At 43.7% G+C, this 25,255-nt stretch overlaps 1 protein-coding gene across 12 annotated transcripts in view; it reads right to left on the reverse strand.

Moving 5' to 3' along the window:
• Window positions 1-25,255, reverse strand: part of SCRG1 (stimulator of chondrogenesis 1) — a 124,799-nt gene that overhangs the window by 31,142 nt on the left and 68,402 nt on the right. For 10 of the 12 annotated variants that reach the window (XR_012904224.1, XR_012904221.1, XR_012904219.1 and 7 more), the window contains 2 exons: window positions 20,232-20,305; window positions 7,673-8,053 (listed from right to left, as the gene is read on the reverse strand). Coding sequence is in view for 1 of the 12 variants with exons in the window: in XM_025186615.2 (XP_025042400.2) it covers window positions 20,232-20,305 (74 nt within the window). In the remaining 11 variants the exon portion in view is untranslated. Of the gene's footprint in view, window positions 1-7,672; window positions 8,054-20,231; window positions 20,306-25,255 lie in introns of those variants that run through there. The other 2 variants (XM_025186615.2, XM_075930210.1) reach the window with 1 other exon arrangement.

Raw genomic sequence — 25,255 nt, forward strand, 5'->3', positions numbered from 1 at the left:
CTGGTAGGGACCTTGAGATAAGGAGCATCTGGGTGGAACTAAATAACTGTTAGCCATTGGTGTTTGTAATGGGAAGGAGACTAATTGTTATTGTTATTATATTTAATAGACAGTATATAAACTGCTTCATAATTGCTTGTATTCGAAGATCTGCCTTGGTGAGGGGGGGGGACTCCCCCCCTGTCCGAACCAGTTTTTCCCTTGCTGCAGCTCGTAATAAAACTGCCTCTGGCTACTTGTTGCTTACAAACTCAGAGTGAGGACAATGTTTTCTTCCACACTGTCCTGGTCAGGTGGTCGGTAATATATCCCTACTGCTAATTTCTTATTGGAGCATGGAATTACTATCCATAGTAATTCTATGGAACTTGTTGATTCATTTAATATTTTTATTTCATTTGATCTACATTATCTTTCACATACAGTGCCACCCATCCAGCCTGCTCTATCCTTTCGATATATTTTATATCCTGGTAAGATTGTGTCCCACAGATTTTTCTCATTCTACCAGGTTTCAGTGATGCCTATTATGTCAATCTCTTCCTTTAATACGAGGTACTCTAGTTCACCCATCTTATTAGTCAGACTCCTAGCATTTGTGTAGAAGCACTTTAAAAATTTGCCACTGCTTATTTGTCTGCCCTTCCCTGATGCATTGGATTCCTTTATATGCGGTTGTTTGTCTACTCTGGCCCATGGTTTGTCCTCTCCCCTCCTCTCTTTTTGACTATAGCTTAGAGAATCGCTATCAATCGATTCTCCTGTAAGAGAAGTCTCCCTCCGATTTATGTGCATCTCTGCACCAATCGGCTTTCCCCCATCTCTTAGTTTAAAAACTGCTCTACTGCCTTTTTAATGTTTAGTGCCAGCAGTCTGGTTCTACCCTGGTTTAAGTGGAGCCCATACTTCCTGTATAGGCTCCCCCTCTCCCATAGTGTCCCAAATTCCTAATAAATCCAAACCCCTTTCCCTATGCCATCGTCTCATCCACTCATTGAGACTCTGAAGCTCCGCCTGCCTACCTGGCCCTGCGCGTGGAACTGGAAGCATTTCTGAGAGTGCCACCATAGAGGTCCTGGCTTTCAGTCTCTTTCCTAGCAGCCTAAATTTGGCCTCCAGGACATCTCTCCTACCCTTCCCTGCATCACTGGTACCTACATGTACCACGACCACAAGCTCCTCCCCAGCACTACACATAAGTCTATCTAGATGCCTCGAGAGATCTGCAACCTTCACATCAAGCATGCAAGTGACCATACGGTTCTCCCGGTCATCACAAACCCAACTATCTATGTTTCTAATGACCGAATAACCCACTACTAACACCTGCCTCTTCCTAACAATTGGCATTCCCTCCCCCTCAGAGGTATCCTCAGTATGAGAGGATACCGCAACATCCTCTGGAAGGAGGGTCCCAACTACGGGATGGTTTCCCTCTGCTCCCATTGAATGCTCTGTTCCGTTGAGACTTTCACCCTCCTTAAGAGCACTGGGGCTCTCAGACTGGAGGTGGGACAGTACTACAGTGTCCCAAAAAGTCTCATCAACATATCTGTCTACATCCCTTAGCTCCTCCAGTTCAGCGACCCTGGCCTCCAAAGCCCGAACTTGGTCTCTGAGGGTCAGGAGCTCCTTGCAACAGGTGCACACATATGCCACCCGCCCACAGGGCAGGTAATCATACATGTTACACTCTATGCAATGAATAGGATAGCCCCCACTCTGCTGCTGGGCTTCTGTCTCCGTTTTTCATATGAATAAGTTTAAGTATAAACTGGGCTTCTTTTTAAATCTCTGGAATATAGATTATTATAAGAGTTATGTTTTAAAGAAGGTCAGAAGTCACTAGTGCCCTCTAACCTCCCCCAGGCTTGGCTTTTGTATCTTTAAACTGATATTACTAGGAAACATTTCAGAGCATATATTATGCGTGACATAACTTAGTATTACTCTAGGTTTTTTAAATATTCTTCAACTGTGCTTATGAGTACAATGTTTACTGAATGTAACTTTAGATGTAACAGTATGTTTTAGAATCCATTTATTTTTTACTCAAATGCAACTTTGTTCCTGAGATGTATCTTAAAATCTAGTAAAACATGCTCTATAGTATCTTAATGGGATTACATTGTGCCTCCTTGGTTTCATGGTTTCATTTTTTAGCTCAATAAAGTTTGTAATTGCTGAAAAGACAAATGGCCGTTCTAAAAACCCGGAGGAAAAACATCGCTGGCTGTACATGCACATGTTCGAAAAACTTGTAGTATTGTCTGGGCAAATAATTGAAAATCATATGAAACAGGGTTTCTAAAACTACCTTCTTTTCTGCCTGCTCCTTCCCCCTGACTCATGTTCATAACAGATAGATACATTATCAACTCATAGGTGTGTCCACACAGCAAAGTTATTTTGGAATAACGGTTGTTATTCCAAAATAACAATGCAAACGTCTACACAGCAATTCTGTTATTTCAAAATAATTTTGAAATAATGGACGGCTTAGTCTGACTTCTGTAAACCTCATTCTACAAAGAATAATGCCTATTCTGAAATAGCTATGTGTTTCTAGGAGGCATGTGTAGACACTCCACTTCTGCTATTTTGAAATAGCCCCTCACTAGGGCCATACTAAGTTATTCCTCCAGGGGCTCTAAATCGAGATAGCACGTCTATATTATGGGAGCCTGCCTTGGACTAATTTTGAGACTTCCCTGCAGTGTAGACGTGCTATTTTGAAATAGCTATTCTGGAATAGCTTATTTCGAAATAACTGTGCAGTGTAGACATAGCCATAATGACTACACTAAGGGCAGAGGTTTTCACAGTGAGGCATGCTCCCCTTATAGAGCTGGGAAGGAGCATTTCTGGGGGTATTGGTGATGGTAGGTGGCTTTTGTCAGCCCTGCATGGTGGGAGAATCCATGAACACTTTCTCAAGTTGTACATATATAAATATCTACAGGAAAACATACATGGCAAGCCAAGATAGGCATAGTCACGGTAATGACTCATTAGCAAATTGTCACCACAACTTCTGCTGGCATACTTTTGTAAAATTTTATTATTGGTTAACATACACTGTGAAAATTGTCTGCACATGTTAGACTAAACTTTAAATATGAATTTGCACAGTACTAATGAGTGACTGTGCCCCGTCACTTTTTGAGTATTTAATAGCTGTACATGCTTCCTAATATGAAATGCACACTTAGAAAAAGGAGTTCTTAACAATGTCCATAATTGCCAGCTTGATCATTAAACTTTACCTCGGGTCCTTCTTTCTTTTTGCCAAAAGATTATTAAATACAGATTAAGAGGTTTTTTTTCTAGCATTAGCTTTTGGATTCCCAAGGCATTCTGTTCTAGTATACTGAATGTTTTATTTGGGCTGGATTCAACAGCAGGGCATTTTAAAAAATTTAATTGGCAACTGACTTTGAAAGACTTAAACCATAATCGGATTAGTCACTTCCTGTTGAATTTAAAGGATACAGGCTTCTGCTTGTCTTGCAATTCCATTGGATCGCTTCCTTTTTCCTTTACTAGTAAGGTATTGTTGAACTACTGTACTCTGAGGGTTACATCCTTTTGTGCTGCCAGGTCTCAAGTTCTCATACTCTCTGCCTTAGTCGTCTTATTGGAAAGCTTAGTGGAACATTTTAATGGTTGGAAGTATTCACGTCTGAGCTCACTATACATTTTCATTCTGTGTCATTGTCCAAGATTGATATCCACATAGAAGAGAGCTTCAGAAGGCCCTTGACTTTGGCTATGGTCTGCTAAAAGCTAATTTAACACAGAGAACTGGTAAAAATGAAGTATACTTACTGCTATGCCATGTTGTATAGTTTCTTAGCCTATTTTTAGGATAGAAATATTTACCGATCACTAAATTTATGGCAGAACTAGCCTAATTTCCAGAAACGGGCGATAAGGTAGCAAGAGAATGTTGCCCAGCTAGGATGTTGTTAATTGAGAGAACCTAGCAAAGAAGAAGTTTAAACATAAAGAATGCCTCCATGAAATCCTGTGAAATGTCCAGTGTGAAATCCTAACTTTACAACTCTCCAGGAATATGAACATAAGTGCTTATAGCTGCATTGAGGTTTTTTATACCGTGATTAGACGTAGATTAGTCTCTCTCTCTCAGCTCAGGGAAGAGAGAGGAGACAGGACCAAGTAAATCTAGATTTGGGCAAGCAAGATCCAGCCCACCATGCCTTTGGATCTGTGCCCCTCAGGCATAGAGCAGCCAGTGCTCAGAGCAGCCCCGCACTGCTTTAAGCAGCTGGCTGCTCCCTGTGGCCCTGTTCCAGGTGCTTGAGGGAGGCTTTGTGGAAATTGGCCAATGGGAGGTGAGAGATTTTGCTAGGGGTAGAGGCAGCATGTGAATCCTCCCTCTCCTTCTGGTGCCTGGAGCAGAGACTAGAGCAGTCAGTCATTTTGAGCAGCTTGGGGCTGTCAGGCAGTAAGTCTGCCTTGGAGTCTTGCAGGCCTGCAGCCCTGCAACTGCCTATGTAAGTATCTCTGGCACACCAACTGCTCCTGTTCCAGGTCACCATCCAAACCCTCTGCATTCCCCTTCCTTCTCCTCCAGGTCACAACTCCCTCCCAGATCCTGCACCACCTCCTACACTCCTGGCCATAATCTTCTCCTGCACCCATATACCCTCTGGGCCCTGCCTCCAAATCCCTGTCCCAGAACTCCAAACTCACTCCCAGATCCCACATCCTCTCCTGCACTCCAGTCCCCTACCCTGAGCTCCCTTGTGCGCCAAATTTCAGTTCTAGACCCTGGATCCCCTCCATAGAAGAGTGATTCCCTTGATCACTTTCTAAAATCTTAGTATCCCCCCCCATCAAAATTATTGCCCACCCCAATCTAAACCATCCCTGATACGTGTTTTTCTAACTTAGTCTTAAAAACATCCAATGATGGGAATTCCACATTCTCCTTTGGAAGTCTATTACAGAGATTAAGTATCCTATCTGTATTATTTTCTCAATATCTAACTTAAATTAAATCAAAATAGCAGAGTGCTTATTTTGAATTTGGTAAACCTCATTCCACGAGGAATAACACCAAATTCAAAATAGCTATTTCAAAATAAGTGCTGTGTAGACACTTATATCGAAATAGGGGGCCTCCAGCCTTCCCAGGGTGTCCTCGTGGCCACTCCAGCCACAACCAAGAACACTCCTCTCCCTCTCCCCTCCCCAGAGCCCTTAAAGGGGTTGACTCTAGCCACAGTGCCTGTGCCAGCTCCAAGCCTGCCAGCCCAGAGCCAGCAGTCACTGCCCCTGAACCAGTGGCCCCAAAACATGAGCCAGGAAGCCACTGGCAGCCAGCCCTCCACCGCTTCTCAGGAGCAGTCTGCCAACTCCCAGGAGCCTGCCAGGTCCTGGAGAAGGTTTGTGCCTTCCTGGTCCAGGGTGGAGATCATGGACCTTATTCAGGTTTGGGGGGGATGCCTCCAACGTCCATGATTTCCGTATTAGACAGAGGAACGTGGCCATCTATGGCAGGATAGCTGCCAGCCTGGCCACCAAAGGCCACATGCGAAGCCAGGAGCAGGTTTGCACCAGAGTTTCATTCCCCTCCCCCAGTTTTGTTAAATAAAGAAAGTTTGTGTTCATGAAAATACATGTATTTTATTTGACTTCAGCAAGGGGGGTTAGGGAGGGATAAGTGGAAGGACGTGAGGGAGGAATGAGGCACAAGCCCCCAGTGGGACAGACCAGGGAGGCTCTTAGTGCTCCTCAGGATGGAAGGTCTCCCGCAGGGCCTCCTGGATACTGACGGCCTCCCAATGGACCTCCCGGATAGCAGCCTGCAGAAAGTGCAGCGACGCTCAGAGCAATGCGTCCAAGAGAAGCACCAGAGTGCCCAGGGGTGGCTCTGGCTCCATGTTGCAGAGTAGTAGGGTGTCCCAAGTGAGGGCAACCAAAGCACACAGAGACAAAATGCTTTGCTGTCTCTCAAGGTAAGCAAGCAAGCAGGGAAAGCTGAGAACTGGTTGTCTGGGGTGGGTCCCTTTAAGCACAGGCCTCAGATAGCCTCAAGCAATAGCCACACAAAGTAACTCCTGACCTGATGCCCTGCCGGACCTGATTCTGGCCGGCCTTAAATGTGATTCAGCATCCACTCAGTGTGTACGTGATATTTTGAAATAGCAAAGCGCTATTTCGAAATGCATTTTGTGTGTAGATGGGTTATTTCGAAATAACTTATTTTGAATTAACTATTTTGAAATAAGATATTTCGAAATAATGCTGTAGTGTAGACATACCCATACTGGCTAGTCTGCAGGCTTCCAGACACATTCCTCAGGTGTGTATTGGCCACTCTGAGAGCCATTGTCCATGACATAGCAGAGCCATTCACTGAACAATCCTTCCTCACAATAGGCAGTCAAGGCCCATTGCTCGCTCCCAGACAGAGAACATTTACAATACAAGAACAGAGCCCCTATCCATAACGTCACATAAAAATCATACAAGTACCTGAGTGTCATACACAGACTCAGTAGAGCATAAGCTTTCATTGGACACCTCATATGGCCCACATTTATAGAATTTGGGGGCGAACGCCACCTGTGGGTGCAACAGTGATCTGTCTGCTCACTTTAAAATCCAATAACATGACAAGGGCTCCCTGTGAAATTGACAAAGCTTTCATAGAAGGTAGGGAACTCCAGCTAGAGCTGGCTGCCCTTGGGCTACTGCCCAGACAGACTGGCTCAAGCTCTTGGGTCCCCACTGCCCAGTCAGAGCTGAGCTGATGCCCAGCCAGGCAGACTCCCCACAAGGAGCCCTGATTGCCCTGAGGTCCCAGCTTTCCACTCTGAGCTATGCTGCCACCCAGTCTTCCCGTGGTCCACATATAGAGGCATATAAAGTGGACATGAAATACCCTAATTACTGTGATTGAGTGTAAGTCAACCTACATTACTTGTAGGATTCATGGAGAATAGAGTGGGATAGATTAAAAAAGTAAAAATAGCTGTCATACAGAGAAGGAACAAAAATGGTTCCCTTGAAGCAACCTAAACTTTAAATGGGGATCTTAACCCCTCTCCCCTTTTTGCCACATGTTCTTGGCTGACCTAGTGAGGCAGGAAGTGGTTTATCCTGTCTTGTGTTCCTATAGCTCCTTGTCATCAAAACAGAAAATGGAAACAAGTTTTCTAGTTCATCCAAACAACCAGTTACCCCTTAACATTTGGCCTAGGTTTTCTGTGAAATTAGCTGTTTTGATGCACTAGTGAGTAGTATACTTAGTCAGGAACACCTCCGTTCTGAAGCTTTCTTTTTCTGAACAGCTGAATCTGTTGATGAGTAAATAGTCAGTACTTTCTGTTCTCAAATACACTTTCATGCAAAGTTAGCTCTACTTTACTTCTCAGTTTTATTTCCACTTTCCAGTAAAATTTATCATCTTTGAGTGAATTATTTGCTTTTCTAGACTGAAATTAATGCCACCCACTCTGTGAAAGTCAGAACCCAGTTTCATGACTTACCTATTGTTTTGTCCCTTTCTTTCTCTACTATGTCAGAACAGCACTATATCTCCTGCTGGGAGGGCAGGGAAACTACTCCCTTGGGAGCAGTTTATCAGAATAATAAATGTTGTGTGTTTTACTAGGATGCCATCAACATTCACCATCACTGCTGAAGCAAAACAGTCGTTCTCTTTATTCATATAATATATAGGTGCAGTATATAGTAAGTGTGTATCCATCAGAGTTCAGTATCTCGAAGGCACTTCAAAGCCCTTGTGTGCCATAACCATCACAGATTGTACATCTTAATTTGTATTAATTACTTTCCCACTTTTCTTCCTGCACTCCCTGGTGCATTTGCTTTAATTGCTTTGCTCATACAGACTTCTTCAAAGTCAGTGCCAGACTTGCATCTTAAGCTTGCTTATGTTCTTTCTGGAACCTCTCTTCCTTCACCCTTTGTCCTACTGAGAGTACACAACTCCACTGGTTTCTAGGCTCCACAGTCTCTTGCTTTCACTAAGAGCTCCTGGTGCTCAGTAGAGGCATGCCTGTCAATTAAATTGAAAACATTCATAACTCAGTAATGAGGTTAGGATGGATTTCTAGTCACACACCTAGCAAGCCAGAAAAGGCAGATCTTCTTTGCTTTAACACTCCCTCACCCTTTTCTATTTCTTATACATAGGCTACATTTACATTGGCAAGATTTTGTGCAAATACTTTTAACGCAAGCATTTTTGCGTTAAAGTATGTGCGCAAGAGAGCGTCTACACTGGCATGTGCCTTTGTGCAAAAGCATCCGTGCTAGTGTAGATGCTCTCTTGCGCAAGAAAGCTCTGATGGCCATTTTAACCATCGGGCTTTCTTGCTCAAGAAATTAACGCTGCCTGTCTACACTGGCCTCTTACGCAAGAACAGTTGCGCAAGAGGGCTTATCCCTGAGCGGGAGCGTCAGAGTATTTGCATAAGAAGCACTGATTTCCTACATTAGAATGTCAGTGTTCTTGCGCAAGTACTCGCAGCCAGTGTAGACAGGTGGCAAGGTTTTGCACAAAAGCGGCCGCTTTTGTGCAAAATCTTGCCAATGTAGACACAGCCTAATGGTTTTTCAACAGTAAAGCAGGAAAGTAGACCTTTAGGAAAAATGTTTTTTTTTTTTTAATAAAAATATCTTGCTCAGAACTGCATATGGTAATGTTGAAAAGTTGTTAATTTGCCTTAGGAAACTGTTTACATCATAAAATAAGCTTGTAATTGAGCCTCAGTCTCTCAAAGATTTGTGCCATGCATAAGCATGTGCTTCATTTGCACATGCCATTATCACAACAGTCTGCACAAATCTGGTATTTGAACATTGTAAGCATTTTTGTATACATGTGTGCACACAAGGCTCAAACTGCTGACTTTTTCAAAATCTGTTCCCAAAATATAGTTCAGACTATTTTACTTGATAGGCAGCGTCCTTGATCTTGATCATTGTGCTTAAAGAGCACACGCTCAATAGATGCATTATTATATATTTAGAGAGTTTGTCTGTCTGATCTACAACTCCTTCTAAATGGTAAGAGTTAGGACCACCAAATTGAATATACAGCTTTTTCTTACAATAACTTGAAGCAACATATGGCAATGGTTCCCAACTGCCTGGCCGCGGACCACTACCAGGCCGCAAACTGCTGGCTGCTTAACTGTGGCACGCTGCCAGCCCACGCCCATGTCTTGATTGGCTCAAGTGGGACTCTGGAGCAAGGCCCCATCTGCCCAGAAACCCCTCTTATCTTTTCCCTGGGATTGTCTCTTCTCCCTGCACCCAGTGCTGCGATGGCTTCTCTGCATGATGCTGTCTTGATGCAGGGGATGCTGCACGAGCCCAGGTGCAGGGGCTGCAATATGGTGGGTTGCTCAATAGGGCCCAGCAGCAGCAGGCAGGGGCTCTGGGAGCCAGGGCTGGTCTCAGCCCCTGCAGCAGGAAGTGACTTGCAACTGCTGCCAATGGTGATTCTGGGGCCAGGCTATGGGCTGGATCCCTGAGTCCCAGTGGGGGCTGCTGCTGTTCCCCTGCAGCCCAGGCTGCAGCAGGGAGGGGGATTCATCAGGGCCAGTCTACTGCTCCCCAGGAGCCTCTCCCTAGGAACATCTAGGAAGGGCAGCACTGGAGGGGGGGGGCAGGCAGATAAGAGAGACTCCTCCTCCCTTTTGGGAGTGGTTCCCCTGGGGCTGCAGGGGGAGGGTTTGGCTCTGGGCTGCTCCAAGTGGAGCTAGTTGTGATCCCTGCCCGAGGCCCAGGGAAGCTGCTGCCACCTGTTAGTGTGTGGGGGGTAGGGGGAGCTGGCCCTGGGGGTGGTGCTGGTGGTCAGGAGAGGGCTGAAGGGGGGAGTGAGGGGGAACAGGGATGTGTGAGGTGGGAGCAGGAGGGGGATGCAGGAGGCACTGAAGGGAAGTTGGGGGGTCAGGGGAGACATGGGGTGGATGGGAATAGGGGTGCAATGGAGGAGGGGGTCACAGGGAGGGAAAGGGGGATGAGGTGAGGCTGGGGGGAGACTGTGGGAGCAAGAGCAGCATGTCTGGGAAAGGGAGAGACACAGAGCTGAGGTTGTACAGAAGGAGATGGGGGAGATACAATGGCAGCTCCCCCTCCCCCTGGGGCATGATGTGGGAAGGACAGAGGTGACTGGTGGTAGCACTTGGGGGGCACCAGTTGCTATGCCCCTGACAAAATTTCAGGTTCTAAATAGGGTGCCCCACATGCCCCTCCCCCTTGGGGTGCCCCTCACTGCACACCTCCCTCTGCAGGAACCAGTTGCCCCTGGGGGTGGAGCTGCCCCACCCAGCAGCCAGAAAGAAAGTCTTTCTGTGAATTTTTTTTTAGTGTTGTAGATCTCTGCAAACTCTGATCTGTTATGACATGTACAGATGCGATGTAAAATAACATATGACTTCTTAAAATTAATTACCCTAATGAATATGCAAATGCCATTTTAGAGAGAGATAGATTCATGGAGGTTAGGTCCATTAATGGCTATTAGTCAGGATGGGTAGGAATGGTGTCCCCCTTGCCTCTGTTTGTCTGGAAATGTGTGACAGGGGAGGGCTCACATGAGGATTACCTGTTGTGTACCTCCCTCTGGGGCATCTAGTACTGGCCACTGTTGGCAGACAGGACACTGGGCTAGGTGGACTGTTGGTTTGACTCAGTATGGCCATTTTTATCATAGAATCATAGAATCATAGGACTGGAAGGGATCTCAAGAGGTCATCGAGTCCAGCTCCCTGCCCTCAAGGCAGGACCAAGCTCCGTCTACACCATCCCTGACAGATGTCTATCTAACCTGTTCTTAAATATCTCCAGAGAGGGAGATTCCACCACCTCCCTTGGCAATTTATTCCAATATTTGACCACCCTGACAGTTAGGAATTTTTTCCTAATGTCCAATCTAAACCTCCCTTGCTGCACTTTAAGCCCATTACTCCTTGTCCTGTCCTCAGAAACCAAGAGGAACAAATTTTCTCCTTCCTCCTTGTGACACCCTTTTAGATATTTGAAAACCGCTATCATGTCCCCCCTTAATCTTCTTTTTTCCAAACTAAACAAGCCCAGTTCATGAAGCCTGGCTTCATAGGTCATGTTCTCTAAACCTTTAATCATTCTTGTCGCTCTTCTCTGTACCCTTTCCAATTTCTCCACATCTTTCTTGAAATGTGGCGCCCAGAACTGGACACAGTACTCCAGCTGAGGCCTAACTAGTGCAGAGTAGAGTGGCAGAATGACTTCACGAGTTTTGCTTACAACACACCTGTTGATACAACCTAGAATCATATTTGCTTTTTTTGCAACAGCATCACACTGTTGACTCATATTCAACTTGTGGTCCACTATGACCCCTAGATCCCTTTCCGCCATGCTCCTTCCTAGACAGTCGCTTCCCATCTTGTATGTATGGAACTGATTGTTCCTTCCTACGTGGAGCACTTTGCATTTCTCTTTATTAAACCTCATCCTGTTTACCTCTGACCATTTCTCTAATGTTATGTTCTTATGTACCAGTCCACCAAAAGTTTGTGAATGGGTTTGCTGGTCTGTGGTATAAAAAAGATTGGGAACTACTAACCTAAGGGTTTAGTTGTGTCAGGAAAATGGGATTTCTTCTCATAAAACCAAAAAAAAGAGACATTTACCAAATGAAGCACAGTCCTTAAAACTGACATAACTGAGTGAATGTTGAAAGAGACTGAACGAAGATGAGCCAGAAAAACAGAATGAACCTGGAATAGGATTGCTTCTCAAACCTTACAGAAAAGCACTAAAACAGAATTTTGGAGTACTGCTCTTTTTTGGCACAGCTGAATCAATGCTTCTAGTTTGAAAGCTAGAAGAAAATGTTATTGGAAACCAAATTGATTATAATCCTTTGTTAAAACATAGCAAATGAGAAGTACTGATAGAGATGACGAAAAACATATTTGATGGAATTCCCATAAAAAGAATACACAAATATTTTAACAATCCCTTTTTAAAGGAAATCCGAAAAAAAATAATAAAATGTTAGTTTTGAAAAATACAATCATTAAAATAAACATGTACATTTTCCTTTTATTAAAAAAAAAAGCCTTAATTGAGTTAAGGCCCTAAGCAACATTTGCTAGTATTTTATAAATTAAAAAATACAATCCTATTAGGTGTGTTTCACAACTAGAATCAAATATCCCTTTTTAGATTTTAACGGATGCAATTGCAATAAATACATCCTAAGTCTTTTTTTTTACATGCAGCAGAGATAGAAACCTATTGTTTCCATTATATGAATGCAACATATGCAGAAAAAAGATTTAAGAGATAAAGAATCTGAGGATTAAGAGTTGATTCTTTTTTCCTTTATCCTTTAGTATATGATCTTTTTCTTCTAGATCACTGATAAGCCATTCCAAGTTTCCCACTCACCAAAAGCAGGTGTGCTCATGACTTTTTTGTTAGAGTTGTCTTTATGGCAAGGGCTCCTGGCCAGCTGGCTACATTTAGCTGGCCCCAGTGGCCCTGAAAATGGTCTGGCCAGTTGAGACAGCCCTCTTGAACAGGGGGAGCTTCATGATGCTGGATCCTTCTGTCTTCCAATAGCCAAGAAGACACTTTGATTCCACAGGCTGCATAGCTTCCTCTCCACCTATATTCTTTCCCATCTATACCTGGTCTTCATGACTATACTGTAGCCAATAACACTCCTCTAGTTAGTTTGCCAACTCAGCTCCAGCCATTACTGCCTTCTACCATAGGCTGGCTCCTCTAGCAACTGGTTTTGATAACTTCAATGATTCTTAATCTCAGGGGGTATGTCTACACTACAAAGTTAATATGAACTAACAGACGTTAGTTCGAATTAACTTTGATAGGCGCTACACACGCAAACCGCTAGTTTGAACTTAATTCGAATTAGCGGAGCGCTTAATTGGAACTAGGTAAACCTCATTCCACGAGGACTAACGCCTAGTTCGAATTAACTAGTTCGAATTAAGGGCTGTGTAGCCACTTAATTCGAACTAGTGGGAGGCTAGCCCTCCCCAGCTTTCCCTGGTGGCCAATCTGGGCACCACCAGGGAAACTCTTCTGTCCCCCTCCCGGCCCCGGAGCCCTTAAAGGGGCACAGGCTGGCTACAGTGCCTGTGCCAGGTGCAAGCCTGCCAGCACCCAGCCAGCAGACCCTGCACCTGGCATGGCTCGAGGCAGCCACCCGCTGCCACCCAGCCCTCCGCCTCTTCCCGGGACCAGGCTGGCGGCTCCCGGGAGCCTGCCCAGGTCCGCAAGAGGCGGGCGCCCCCCTGGTCTAGTGCAGACATTGTGGACCTCATCCACGACCTCCATACTAGGCACAGGAAAGTGGCCGTCTAGGGCAGGATAGCTGCCAGCCTGGCCACCCAGAAGCAGGTGTGCATGAAAATCAAGGTGGTCCAGTGAGATCCCCGACCCTGAGCCCTGAGTTTAGAATGGCAGTACTGGGTCAGACCAAAGATCCATCTAGCCCAGTAGCCTGTCTGTCGACAGCGGCCAACACTAGGAACCCTGGAGGGGATGGACCGAAGACAATGACCAAGCCATTTGTCTCATGCCATCCATCTCCAGCCTTCCACAAACAGAGGCCAGGGACACCATTTCTACCCCCTGGCTAATAGCACTCCATGGACCCAACCTCCATGACTTTATCTCACTTCTCTTTAAACTCTGTTCTAGTTCTAGCCTTCACAGCCTCCTGCAGCAAGGAGTTCCACAGGTTGACTATTTGCTTTGTGAAGAAGAACTTTCTGTTATTAGTTTGAAGCCTGCTACCCATTCATTTCATTTGGTGTCCTTTAGTCCTTCTATTATGGGAACTAATGAAGAACTTTTCTTTATGCACCCTCTCCACACCACTCATGCTTTTATAGACCTCTATCATATCCCCCCTCAGTCTCCTATTTTCTAAGCTGAAAAGTCCCAGTCTCTTTAGCCTCTCTTCAGATGGGACCTGTTCCAAACCCCTGATCATTTTAGTTGCCCTCCCCCTCTCCCACCCTCTCTCTTCCCCTCTCCCACCTCTTTTTCCCAGGCTCCCCGAGTTTTGTTCAATAAAGAGAGTTTCTATTTTTGAACACACGTGTCCTTTATTTTGTACATCAGGAAGGGGGGCTAGGGAGGGGTAAGTGGAAGGAGGTGAGGGAGGAATGGGGTACGAGCCCCCGATGGGGAGGACTGGAGTGGCTCTGCGGGCTCCTCAGGGTGGAAGCTCTCCTGAAGCCCCTTGATTGACCACCCCCTCTGGATGGCAGCCTGCGGCAAGTGCAGCCGGGCTGATGGCCGAGTGCTGTGATGTGCCGAGTGTGGGTACTCAGGGCACTCCAAGCCAGGACTGCTTTGCAAGTGGGGAACCCCTGAGAACTGTCTGTCCGGGGTGGGGGTCGGGTCCCTTTAAGCACAGCCCTCAGCTAGCCTGAGACAGCAGCTCCACGCTCTAAGTCCTAATCTGATGCCCTGCCGGCACTGCTTCCGGCCATCCTTAACCTCGGTTCAGGGTCCACTCAGTGTGGACATGCTAGTTCAAATTAGCAAAACACTAATTCGAACTACTTTTTTAGTCTGGATCCGTTAGTTCGAATTAGCTTAGTTCGAATTAACTAATTAGTTCGAATTAGTGCTGTAGTGTAGACATACCCAGGCCTACTATGTGGCCTCAGTTATCAACACTGGGTAATGAAAGATCACTCACATGGCTCCAACTGCTCCTGGACCCCACCAATTCCAGAGCTCCACAAAGAGGAAGCTGAGCTGATGTTCAGCTACACAGATAACACTCCTCCTGGAACACCTCTGAGACTCATCGGGGGAGAGGAGGCACTAGAAGGGAGTTTGCTCAGAAGGTTGATTAATAGTTTTCAGCCAGGCAATTTCCCTCCTTGTCAGCTAAATTATGACCACTGTAGATCCACCAGCTTGAACTCTTAGGGAAGGGAATAAAATCCCTGACAAGAAGGAACTGTTTCTCTCTCAACTTGAACTTGGCAATGACAAGATTTCTAAGGATAAGCAAGAGATCCCAAACTGCTTAGTCTGGATAAACTTAAAAAACAACAAATAGTCTGATAGCACTCTGGGCTTTGTCTACACTACGGTTATGTCTACACTGGCATGATTTTCCAGAAATGCTTTTAACGGAAAAGTTTTCCGTTAAAAGGATTTTCGGAAAAGCGCGTCTAGATTGGCAGGACGCTTTTCCAGAAAAGCACTTTTTCCAGAAAAGCGTCTGTGGCCAATCTAGACGTACTTTTCCACAAAAAAGCCCCCATCGTCATTTTCACGATCGGGGCTTTTTTGCGGAAAACACTACTGTGCTGTCTACACTGGCCCTTTTCCAGGACAGTTTTCCGGAAAAAGACTTTTGCCCGAATGGAAGCAGCATAGTTTTTCCGGAAAAGCACTGATGATTTTACATTAGATCGTCAGTGCTTTTCCGGAAATTCAAGCGGTCAGTGTAGACAGCTGGCAAGTTTTTCTGGAAAAGCGGCTGATTTTTCCAGAAAAGCGGCAAGTTTTTGTGGCAGAGAGTATGAGTCATGGCATATTTTCTGCCGATTCTTTTTGTGTAAAAACCCCTTGTGAAAAAGCATCAGCAGAAAATATGCTAATGACACTGCGACTCATGCTAATGAGCAGGGCTCGACAAATAATACAATCTACTCACAAGTAGATTGTATCCCAGAAGAGCCAGGTTTGGGTGATCTGCACATGCACAGAACGGTCTGCGCATGCGCAGATCGCCGGACAGCACGGCTGGCGAGCAGGACTCGCCGTGGTTCGGCGAGCCGTGCTAATGAGTCCATCATTAGCATACTTGTAGTGTAGACAAAGCCTTATAGACTAACAAAACATGTAGATAGTATCATGAGCTTTTGTGGGCACAGCTGGTCATCTGAAGAAGTAGGCTGTGCCCACGAAAGCTCGTGATACCATCTACATGTTTTGTAAGTCTATAAAGTGCTACCAGACCATTTGTTGTGTTTTAAATTAAATGTATCCTGTACAGACTAACTCGGCTACCCCCTGAAGCTGCTTAGTCTGGGTTATCCCTCTAGGACACACAGAGCTGGCATACTGCAGCAGCTTTTGTCAGTCTTTAAAACCAAACCTATAATTCATTTGTGTGTCTATTTACCTGCTTTAACCTTGTAAATGCAGTACAACCCCATTTATCCAACCCTCTCTTATCTGGCTGGCTGTGTTAACCAGACCATCACATGCACAGAGGCCTCGGGGGGAGCATTCCCTCCTGTGACCTCCAGATGGAGTTGCAGCATTGCACATTCCCATTCATTCATTTATCTGGATTTTTAATAATCCAACCTGGCAAGAGTCCCAGTTAGATTGGATAAATGGGGTTTGGCTGTAACTTTTATTTCTTTTTCTTAGTTAACTAATCTCAATTTATCATAGGATTGGCTACAAGAGTTGTGTTTATTGTAGGATCTAGGGTGCAACTGGGGTAAGGCATTGTTCCTTAGATTAACTTCAATTTTTTTAAAAAAATCATAAAAATATTTAAGGGACTATCTATCCCAAAAGCAAACTTAACTGGATGACAAGATAAGCTGGAGTACACAAGTAGACTGTCTGCGATCCCATCTTAAGGTTGTTATAATTCTTGAGAAGTTCACATTTAACTGGTGAAATCTAAGTATAGAACTCACAACCAGTCTGGGGTTTGTACCTTGCTTCTTAAGTCTTCTCTGAGATGAGCTATTCCAGACAGTTTGACAAAGTCCAATGGATGGAACTAGAACTCTGTGATATACACATTGGATTGGAAGGCAGAGCATCATTAAGAGACCTGGAAGGGTTTTTGTACTTGTTATACGAGCTTCTTCCTTCCTTCTTGCTAACATGATAGTATTCATGTATGTGGCAGTGATATTTTAGATGAGTTGGGTACAGGCTTTTTGATTAAGGCAAAGGAGGACTAGAGTGACCTCAAATTTTATTTCCCCTTGTACTGGACTGACATGGGTAGAGATATTGCTAAGTGGCTCTGTAGGAAAGCTGGCATTGTTGCCACTATTGGCAATCCCAGAAGGAATGTCACCCATAAGATTTAGATGTTAACTTGAAAAAGCTTCAGTGAAATCTTTAGGCATGGCATTATTTTTCTAACTACTTATCCATCTAGATAGGGTGCAGCTTTCAGACACTGGGTATGGTATTCAGTCTTGAAATCCAGTCCCACTAGTGAAATACCAGGCAAGCAACCAATATCTAGTGATGGAGAGAGTTCTATTCAACAATTGCCTGGAGGGTGTGTCTTCTGATTTCATGGCAGCTAAGATAACTATGTGACTACCCAGGTGCTTGCTAGCTCAGGTCATAGCTGGAGGACTCTTGATCTAGTTAAAAAACACCAATAGTTTGGTAGCACTTTAAAGACTAACAAAATATGTATATGGTATCATGAGCTTTCATGGGTACAGCGCATGAGCTTTCTTCACATGTCCTGAACATCCAATACTCCAGTCATCTGAAGAAGTGGGCTGTGCCCACCAAAGCTCATGATACTATCTACATATTTTGTTAGTCTTTAAAGTACTCCCAGACTATTGGTGGTTTTTAAAGCTTTTTCTGTTACAGACTAACTCGACTACCCCCTGAGGCTCTTGATCTAGTGTTTGGTTTAGGATTAGAGATTGAGAAATTACATCCATGTCTTGCCCCACCATTGACTCTTCACTTGTCTATTGGAGTGCCTTTTCTTGTTGGGGTAATGGATCTGTTTGGGTATCCATTCTTGGAAGTGAATGGATCCCAAATGTTTCTAGGAGCTTCTGACAAAGACATTAGTTCTCCTGACTGATCATTGTATTAGTGGTTTGATGGAATTTTATAATGTGTTTAATTGTCCTTCCCCATTGATATGGTGACTTTCTCTTACTTTTGCCTCACAGGTCACCTTCATTTATAGATGGCCAGTAGGGTTGAATCTGAGAATATGTTAATAGAGTTGAAAATTATGCTAATATTTCACCATATTGCTAAGGTGCCTCCGAGCTTTGGATAGCTCCTCTAAAACATTTTGTAAAAATAAAACGAACAAAACTGCTTAGCCCATCCCTGTGAATTGCTTTCTCTCTGATATGATCAGTGTACTGCCTATAGTTACAGGTTACTACATAGTTTTTTCTAAGCAAGTACATTTATTCTAAAGGTAAAAGCATTATGCAGAAAACATATATGCTAAAATTGTTTCTGTATGCATGTTAGAAACTTCCTCAAAGTTAATCAACAATCTCAAGGTAAAATAATAGGTCAAGTCTTGGACAGAAGGTCCTGTCCATTTGTTAGATGAGAAAGATGGCCCTCAGTCAGTTTAAACCCAGCCTTTATAGCCATTTCTCTGGAAAACCCTGCTTGCATTGTTTTAGCCAGATTTAGGTTGAAATTGGAGAGAGACTGTCTGTTTCCCATCTTGGTCAGCTATAAAACAAGGGGCTATTTTAACTCTCAGGATGTCAGCAGGGCCACTGAGGGAGAGAGGGGTGCAAAGGAGCAGCTGCTCCAGGGCCTGTAGATTTAAAAGGGCCGGGGGCTCCAGGCCATCAGAGCCCTAGGCCCTCTAAATAGCCACACAGCACAGTCTGGGCAGCACTGAGAACTGGGTGGGGGAGGTTAGCCCCAGCCTGCTCCTTTCACTGGAGGCCCCAGAGCTGAGGCCCCTCCACTTTGCCCGGGGCCAGGCAAAGTTCGTCACTAACCCTGGATGTTAGTGAAACCCAGCAGTAGAGGTTTCTGGGGTTTGGCTTGCAGATAACTCTAATTAGTTCTAAGATACTGTGTATTATTTGGCTCCTGCTTTGGATGATCAGATTTAAGAAGCCAATAACCAAACTGTTTTGGGAATATGTAGGGGCTCCAATAGTTACCTGGCTTATGTTTAATTTGACTTACTGCTTCCTCTGGGCAAGGGAGTGACTGTGGCTTCCCCATGCTGAAAAGATTTTTTCACATCCATTTGCTGCATAGTGTCATCTGGTCAATAAAATAGTTGCCTTTCTGCCATCATTTCTTAGAGCCTTGTCCTCCTTTCATGTCATAGTAAACCCATTATTTTTATCCCCCAAATTTTAAAATGAGACTCCAGTAAAATGAAGTATTAAGTCTGCCTGGACATGCTATCTGCACCTCAAAACTCTGTGCTGTAAAACATGAATCTGCTTGGGCAAAATAATGGAATTCAGACAATAAATGGAATTCAAACAATAAATGCAATGACTAGCTCATATCTTGAGAAAACATTTAAAATGGGTGTCTTGTTTCTATGAATACATTTGGGATTTGATTTAATAGTCCTTGCAAAGGTTGATACAGGGGAAGTTGCTGCTTTCCAATACAATCCTCCATTTTTATTGGCTCTTATACAGAGAAAGGCAGCCAGCTGATAACATATTCAGTGGAATTTTCCATCCATCCACAAAATATGCATCAAGCAAATGCATAAAGCTTTTTTAACAGGAAAAATCATTGTTTTTAAAACATTTTATGTTTTTATCCTACTGTTAGTTGTGAACAGATGTGGAATGCAATGCATAAATTTATACATTCATCTATACTATGTACAATAGTAAAGTAACCAGTATTTCATTCAGTTTACAACTTTCTTTCTCTTGCCCAGTTTCTTCAAAGGCTTGTTTTAACTTTATATACTTCAATGGGACTGCTCACAGATTGTATAGTTAAGCATGCACATAAGTCTTTGTAGAATCAAGAATGCAACATTTGCAGAATTCAGATTTGAGGTCACTGAGGTACATCAGTCTTATTAGCGGCACTAAAGTAAGCACAGCGATCCTTAGCAATCTAACATCATCATATTACTTACTTAATTCAATAATTGCCATTCTATTTTAATCATAATTATGCCCATAATTAAAGCATGCAAAAGAATAGTATATTTCTATAGTGAAAAAGTGTGTATAAATATACACACAAATCCTCTTTGTATGGAAAAGGTAGTATTGTATTAAATTTGATATTCTTCATTTTGCCATATTAAATGTATACATTTCAAAGAAAAATATTTACATATAGAATACTTGGAACTTCCACATGTGCCAGACTAACAGCCAAGACCGCCATGCTCTATAACTCTTGGGAGTGAAGGTAAAGTGCATGCCTGTTTCATTAAATACAGAAGTATCTTGAGGACAATAATCACTTCTTACCTTTAGAGGAACACTTGTCTGACAGTGTCACTTTCTGGCTTCTAAACTCACTTTGTGGGTAGCAGTGAAAGAGTCTGAAATTTACAGAATGTCAGACATTAAATGTTATGCCAACACAAATAAGGATTAATGTAAAAAAATAAGAGATTAATGGACCATTTTAATGAAGCTCTGACACTGAAGTGCTAAATGTCACAATTCATGGGTAACGGCACCTATATCTCCTCCAGACCACTCTAGGAGTATCCAGTTAGTTTTCTAGCTATCACCTAATGTGTGCAGGAATCCTTGTCCCACACCCTTCAGACTGGGGTGTTTTAAGACTGCACAGCCCCCTGTAATTAGACAGAAAGCAGCATATTGCCCACAGTTACAATGGGTAAGCACATTTATTCTTAAGGTGAAAGCTTTACAGAGAAAATATATATTATAATTGTTTCTGTATGCATGCCTAGAAACTTCTCCAAAGTTACTGATCAGTCTCAAGGGAACATAATAGGTCAAAGTATAGCCAACCCTCCTGCAAGGGGCAGGAGCCCCCCGGACAGAAGCTCCTGTCTATTTTCTAGGTCAGAAAGAAGGCCATCACTCAGTTTAAACCTAGACTCTCAAGCCATTTTTTTGACTATTTGCTCTGGAAAACCCTCTCTGAATTCTACATGCAATCCTCCATTAGTTGGTACCTCTCTGTAGGTGATTAACATATAACTGATTCACATAATTGGTGTAATTTAACATATAATGGATACATTTAATCTCCCCCACTGTTTTTGGTTCCTGGAGGAGCTGTAGTAACCTTCCCCCTGGAGTTGCATTCAGTTCCTAGCCCAAGTGATTTATAAATCACGAATAACATTAATACAATATAGTTCGCAAAGATATTGCATCTGGTTTAGTTGCAATATGTCACATCAAGCACTTTTCAACTTCCACTACTGTTGAAGTTGAGGCTGCTTAGCACCTAGCAGAAGATATTCACCTCACAGAACTGTGTCTTACAAATAAAATTCAGTTAGGACAATTGCAAGAGCCTCTGTATCTTGCCAACCCTGTGTTGGGGCTGTGTGGGAGTTACAAATAGAGTTGTGTCTCAGGAGGCTTCCATGTTCTCTGGAATGGGTCTCCAAGCCAGTTTTCCATATTAAAAGGCCAGAGTGGACCTGTAGGATAATGTCGGCTGAGCTCATGCATAACACAAGTATTACAGATCCTCTGGGGCTGCTAGGCCTTCAGCCTTTGTGCAGTCTTTCTGAGAATATACCACTCTAGCTCTAGGCCTTATGCCATGGGGTCAAGCTCCCAGCTTGTGGGCCAGTCCTGGCCACATTGATTGCACAATCTGACCTGGGATTCCAGCCCAAAGCCCCACTCCTTCCTGCCATTGCCCCATCCTCTCCGCCAGGGCACTCTGTCTCCCGAGCATGTGCCTTTTGGGATCACTGTGGAGGGGTGGGTAGCAGGAGCCACGGAGGAAGCAGAGAGCACTTGGTAGGCACACTTGCTCCAACACGCTCTGGTTCCTCTGCTGCCATGGGGAATGCAGGGGAGTTGCAACTGCTGCCTCCATATGGCACCAGGCTCCCCCAGTGATTCCCCAAAGCTGCATGCTTGAAGGATTGAGTGTTATGGGGGAGGGAAAGGGTAGGGCTTGGGATCCAGTAACAGATAGGCACCCGCCAGGAGTCCTAGTCTGGATTGTGCAATTGCTCCAATTGGGACTGGCCCACGAGACAGGAGTTTGAGACCCCTGCCTTATGCACTTCCACTTTCTAGAAGTGGGAGCTCCATGACTCCACTATTCTGACTTTGGGTCTCAGGCTTAATCACCCCTGTAGTTTTTTCAGCTGATCCCCTGCAGAAGACCCAACCTCTTGGGAGCCACACAACAGCAGATGTATTGCAGTGGCATGGCCAGGCTTTTCAAAACAAACCAGCATTTAATTAGTCAGTTGGAATATAGTGTTTTAGAATCTTTAAAGTTAGAATGTGAAAGCAAAAGTTCGTTCTTTGTTTCAGTAAGACGGCTCCTCTTTGCCCTAGCCTGGGAGGTAGATTTTGTTGTAGCCAAACCTCCCTTCTTTGCCTTGCAGACCTTGATCCAATCTCTCTCCCACTGCATTGGTCAACTGAGTTCTTATTGACCCATCTGACACCTCTGTTCTCTCCTTCCCTTGGCTGCCAGGTGGTAAAAAGTTAACATCCAGCTATTGTTCTTCCTTTGCATTTCCACAGCAATTTCATTCATATGCTGACATTCATAGTAACCCAGTGTGACCAATACCCATCTCCTACTGCACTGTTCCCTCCCCCCCCCCCCCCCCCCACCGATCCTACAGGTGAAATTAACTATTTCACACTCAGTGGATAACAAAGTGAGTGGGGAAAATGAGTCACACACCAGTTTTTCCATAAAAATAATACAGACATTTCTCACCTTCTCTATGATAAGCTATAGAATGGGGGGGGGGGGGGAATAATAGAATAATAGCGCTGGGAAAGGCCTCAGGAGGTCATCAAGTCCAGCCCCCTGCCCAAGGCAGGATCAATCCCAACTAGGCAAGACCAATCCCAACTAAATCCATGGGTCAGGGACCAATGACCCACAAAAAATCAGTCAGGGGCCACACACAAGTGAGGAGAAAAAAAAACTTCATTGACATGGTCTCTGTCTGAGAAGGAGAAAGATACGCCCCACATTCCCTTCACACATCAGAGTCTAGGTGGGCCCAGACTAGTAGATTTTGGGTGCTTCTGACACACAGTGAGGCAGCAGAGGGGCTTGAGCACCAGTGGGCTCACCAGTGCTGGGGGAGAGGGTCCCCTGAGACTTGGGGGCTGGATCCAGGCAAGCAGGGGAGGCCTGAGGTTCCCCACTCCTGGCATAGAATGTCATCCAGTAATGACAACATCAAGCCCATAGTAACAGCATCTTTAAATTAAGATCAGGTGCCTTTAAAAAAGATTTCAAGTGATGGGTAGTACAACATATCCTTTGGTGGCTGTTTTAATAGTTAATTACCCTCATGGATATGTCTTATTACTAGTCTGAATGGCCTTCTCGCCAAGGAAAAAACAGATGTGTTCTTAACTAATATTAACTCACTCAGAGTATAATCCTATGGAAGACATGGCCGCTTGTGGTTTTCACATGAATTATCTAATTCAGTTAAAGATTAGGCATTCCATAAAGTCAAGTGAAGACAAGCCCTTTGTAAATTATATTAAAGTGGTGAGGGAAAGGTCATGGGATTTATATTTATATTAATTGAGTAGCCCTAGTGCATAGCACAAGGGGCACAGAGAAGCTGCAAGTATTATTTCAGCCCATAATTGTCCTGCACTAATGATGTGCTTTTTTTTTTAACCTTCCCAGCTCCCTGTATAAAGTGTGTTCACATAAAGCCTGATTACTGGCACTTTACATAAGTATAGTGAATCTCACCCTACCAGAGCAGGAAGTAAATAAGTAAGTATTTAATGTGAAGTAGCAGAAGGAACCCTTTAAAATGCAACCAAGCATTATCCACTCTGATTTTTAAAGAAATGCTGTGCTATAAAGTAGAAAGATTTTTCTAGCTAAGTTTCTTGAATTATTAGCTGAAACAAAATGCAGGACAATGTAGCACTTTAAAGTGTAACAAGATGTTTTATTAGATGATGAGCTTTCGTGGGCCAGACCCACTTCCTCAGATCAAATAGTGGAAGAAAATAGGCATGACCATATATACCAAAGGATACAATTAAAAAAAATGAACACATATGAAAAGGACAAATCACATTTCAGAACAGAAGGGGGATGCGGGGGGGGGGGGGGGGGGCGAAGGTAAATGCCTGTGAGTTAATTATATTAGAGGTGGGGAAGGGGAGATGTCTGTGAGTTAATGGTATTAGAGGTGATAATTGGGGAAGCTATCTTTGTAATGGGTAAGGTAGTTGGGGGTCTTTGTTCAGCCCCTCGCGGAGAGTGTCGAACTACCTTACCCATTACAAAGATAGCTTCCCCAATTATCACCTCTAATACCATTAACTCACAGACATCTCCCCTTCCCCACCTCTAATATCATTAACTCACAGGCATTTACCTTCCTTCCCCTCCCCCCCGCATCCCCCTTCTGTTCTGAAATGTGATTTGTCCTTTTCATATGTGTTCATTTTTTTTAATTGTATCCTTTGGTATATATGGTTGTGACTATTTTCTTCCACTATTTGATCTGAGGAAGTGGGTCTGGCCCACGAAAGCTCATCATCTAATAAACCATCTTGTTAGTCTTTAAAGTGCTACATAGTCCTGTATTTTGTTTCAGATACACCAGATTAACACGGCTACATTTCTATCACTATTCTTGAATTATTAGGACACAACTCAATTTTTTCTGAATTGTCAGACAGTTGTCACCAGGAATGAAGGATACAAATATTGGGATAGAGAAAAAATGCAAAGAAGCAGCCAGCAATTTGGCATTTTTAAAAGAATATGTTGAAATTCTGCATTATAATCAACCTTTTGCTATTTCTAATTACATTAATATTATACCGGGCTGCAACTTTTATACACTAATGAAAAGTTACAGCTGCACAGTGTTTTTAACTCATGTCAAGATATTGCAACATTCTTATATTTTTCTCATAGTTATCCCACATTTTTATCCAACCCACATTTGTTCTTATGAAACAACTGGAAATCTTTAGTGGACATTGACAATTCTCTATAGCAGTGGCCTGTTGTAAGCTAAAAGAAGGACACTTGTAAGGATTGGGGCTGTGATTCTAATATGGTGTTTTGACAAGTTAATAAGAAATAAACAGACTCTCCCACAATATAGGCATGTTAGCAGTATACTCCAATGTGTCCTGAGGGTATTCTTTTAAAATACAATCAAAAAGGAGGGAGAAATTCTTCTTCTAGATCTGATGAAGACCATTTTAGGATTCATTCAGTTCATGTGCAAAACAAAGCACAAAAGAATAAAAATCAACAACTACTGTACAAATGAATGCAATAACTAAATCAATCTCCTTATCTC

Source organism: Pelodiscus sinensis, chromosome 5, assembly GCF_049634645.1.
Source record: "Pelodiscus sinensis isolate JC-2024 chromosome 5, ASM4963464v1, whole genome shotgun sequence".
Classification (NCBI taxonomy): Eukaryota; Metazoa; Chordata; order Testudines; family Trionychidae; genus Pelodiscus; species Pelodiscus sinensis.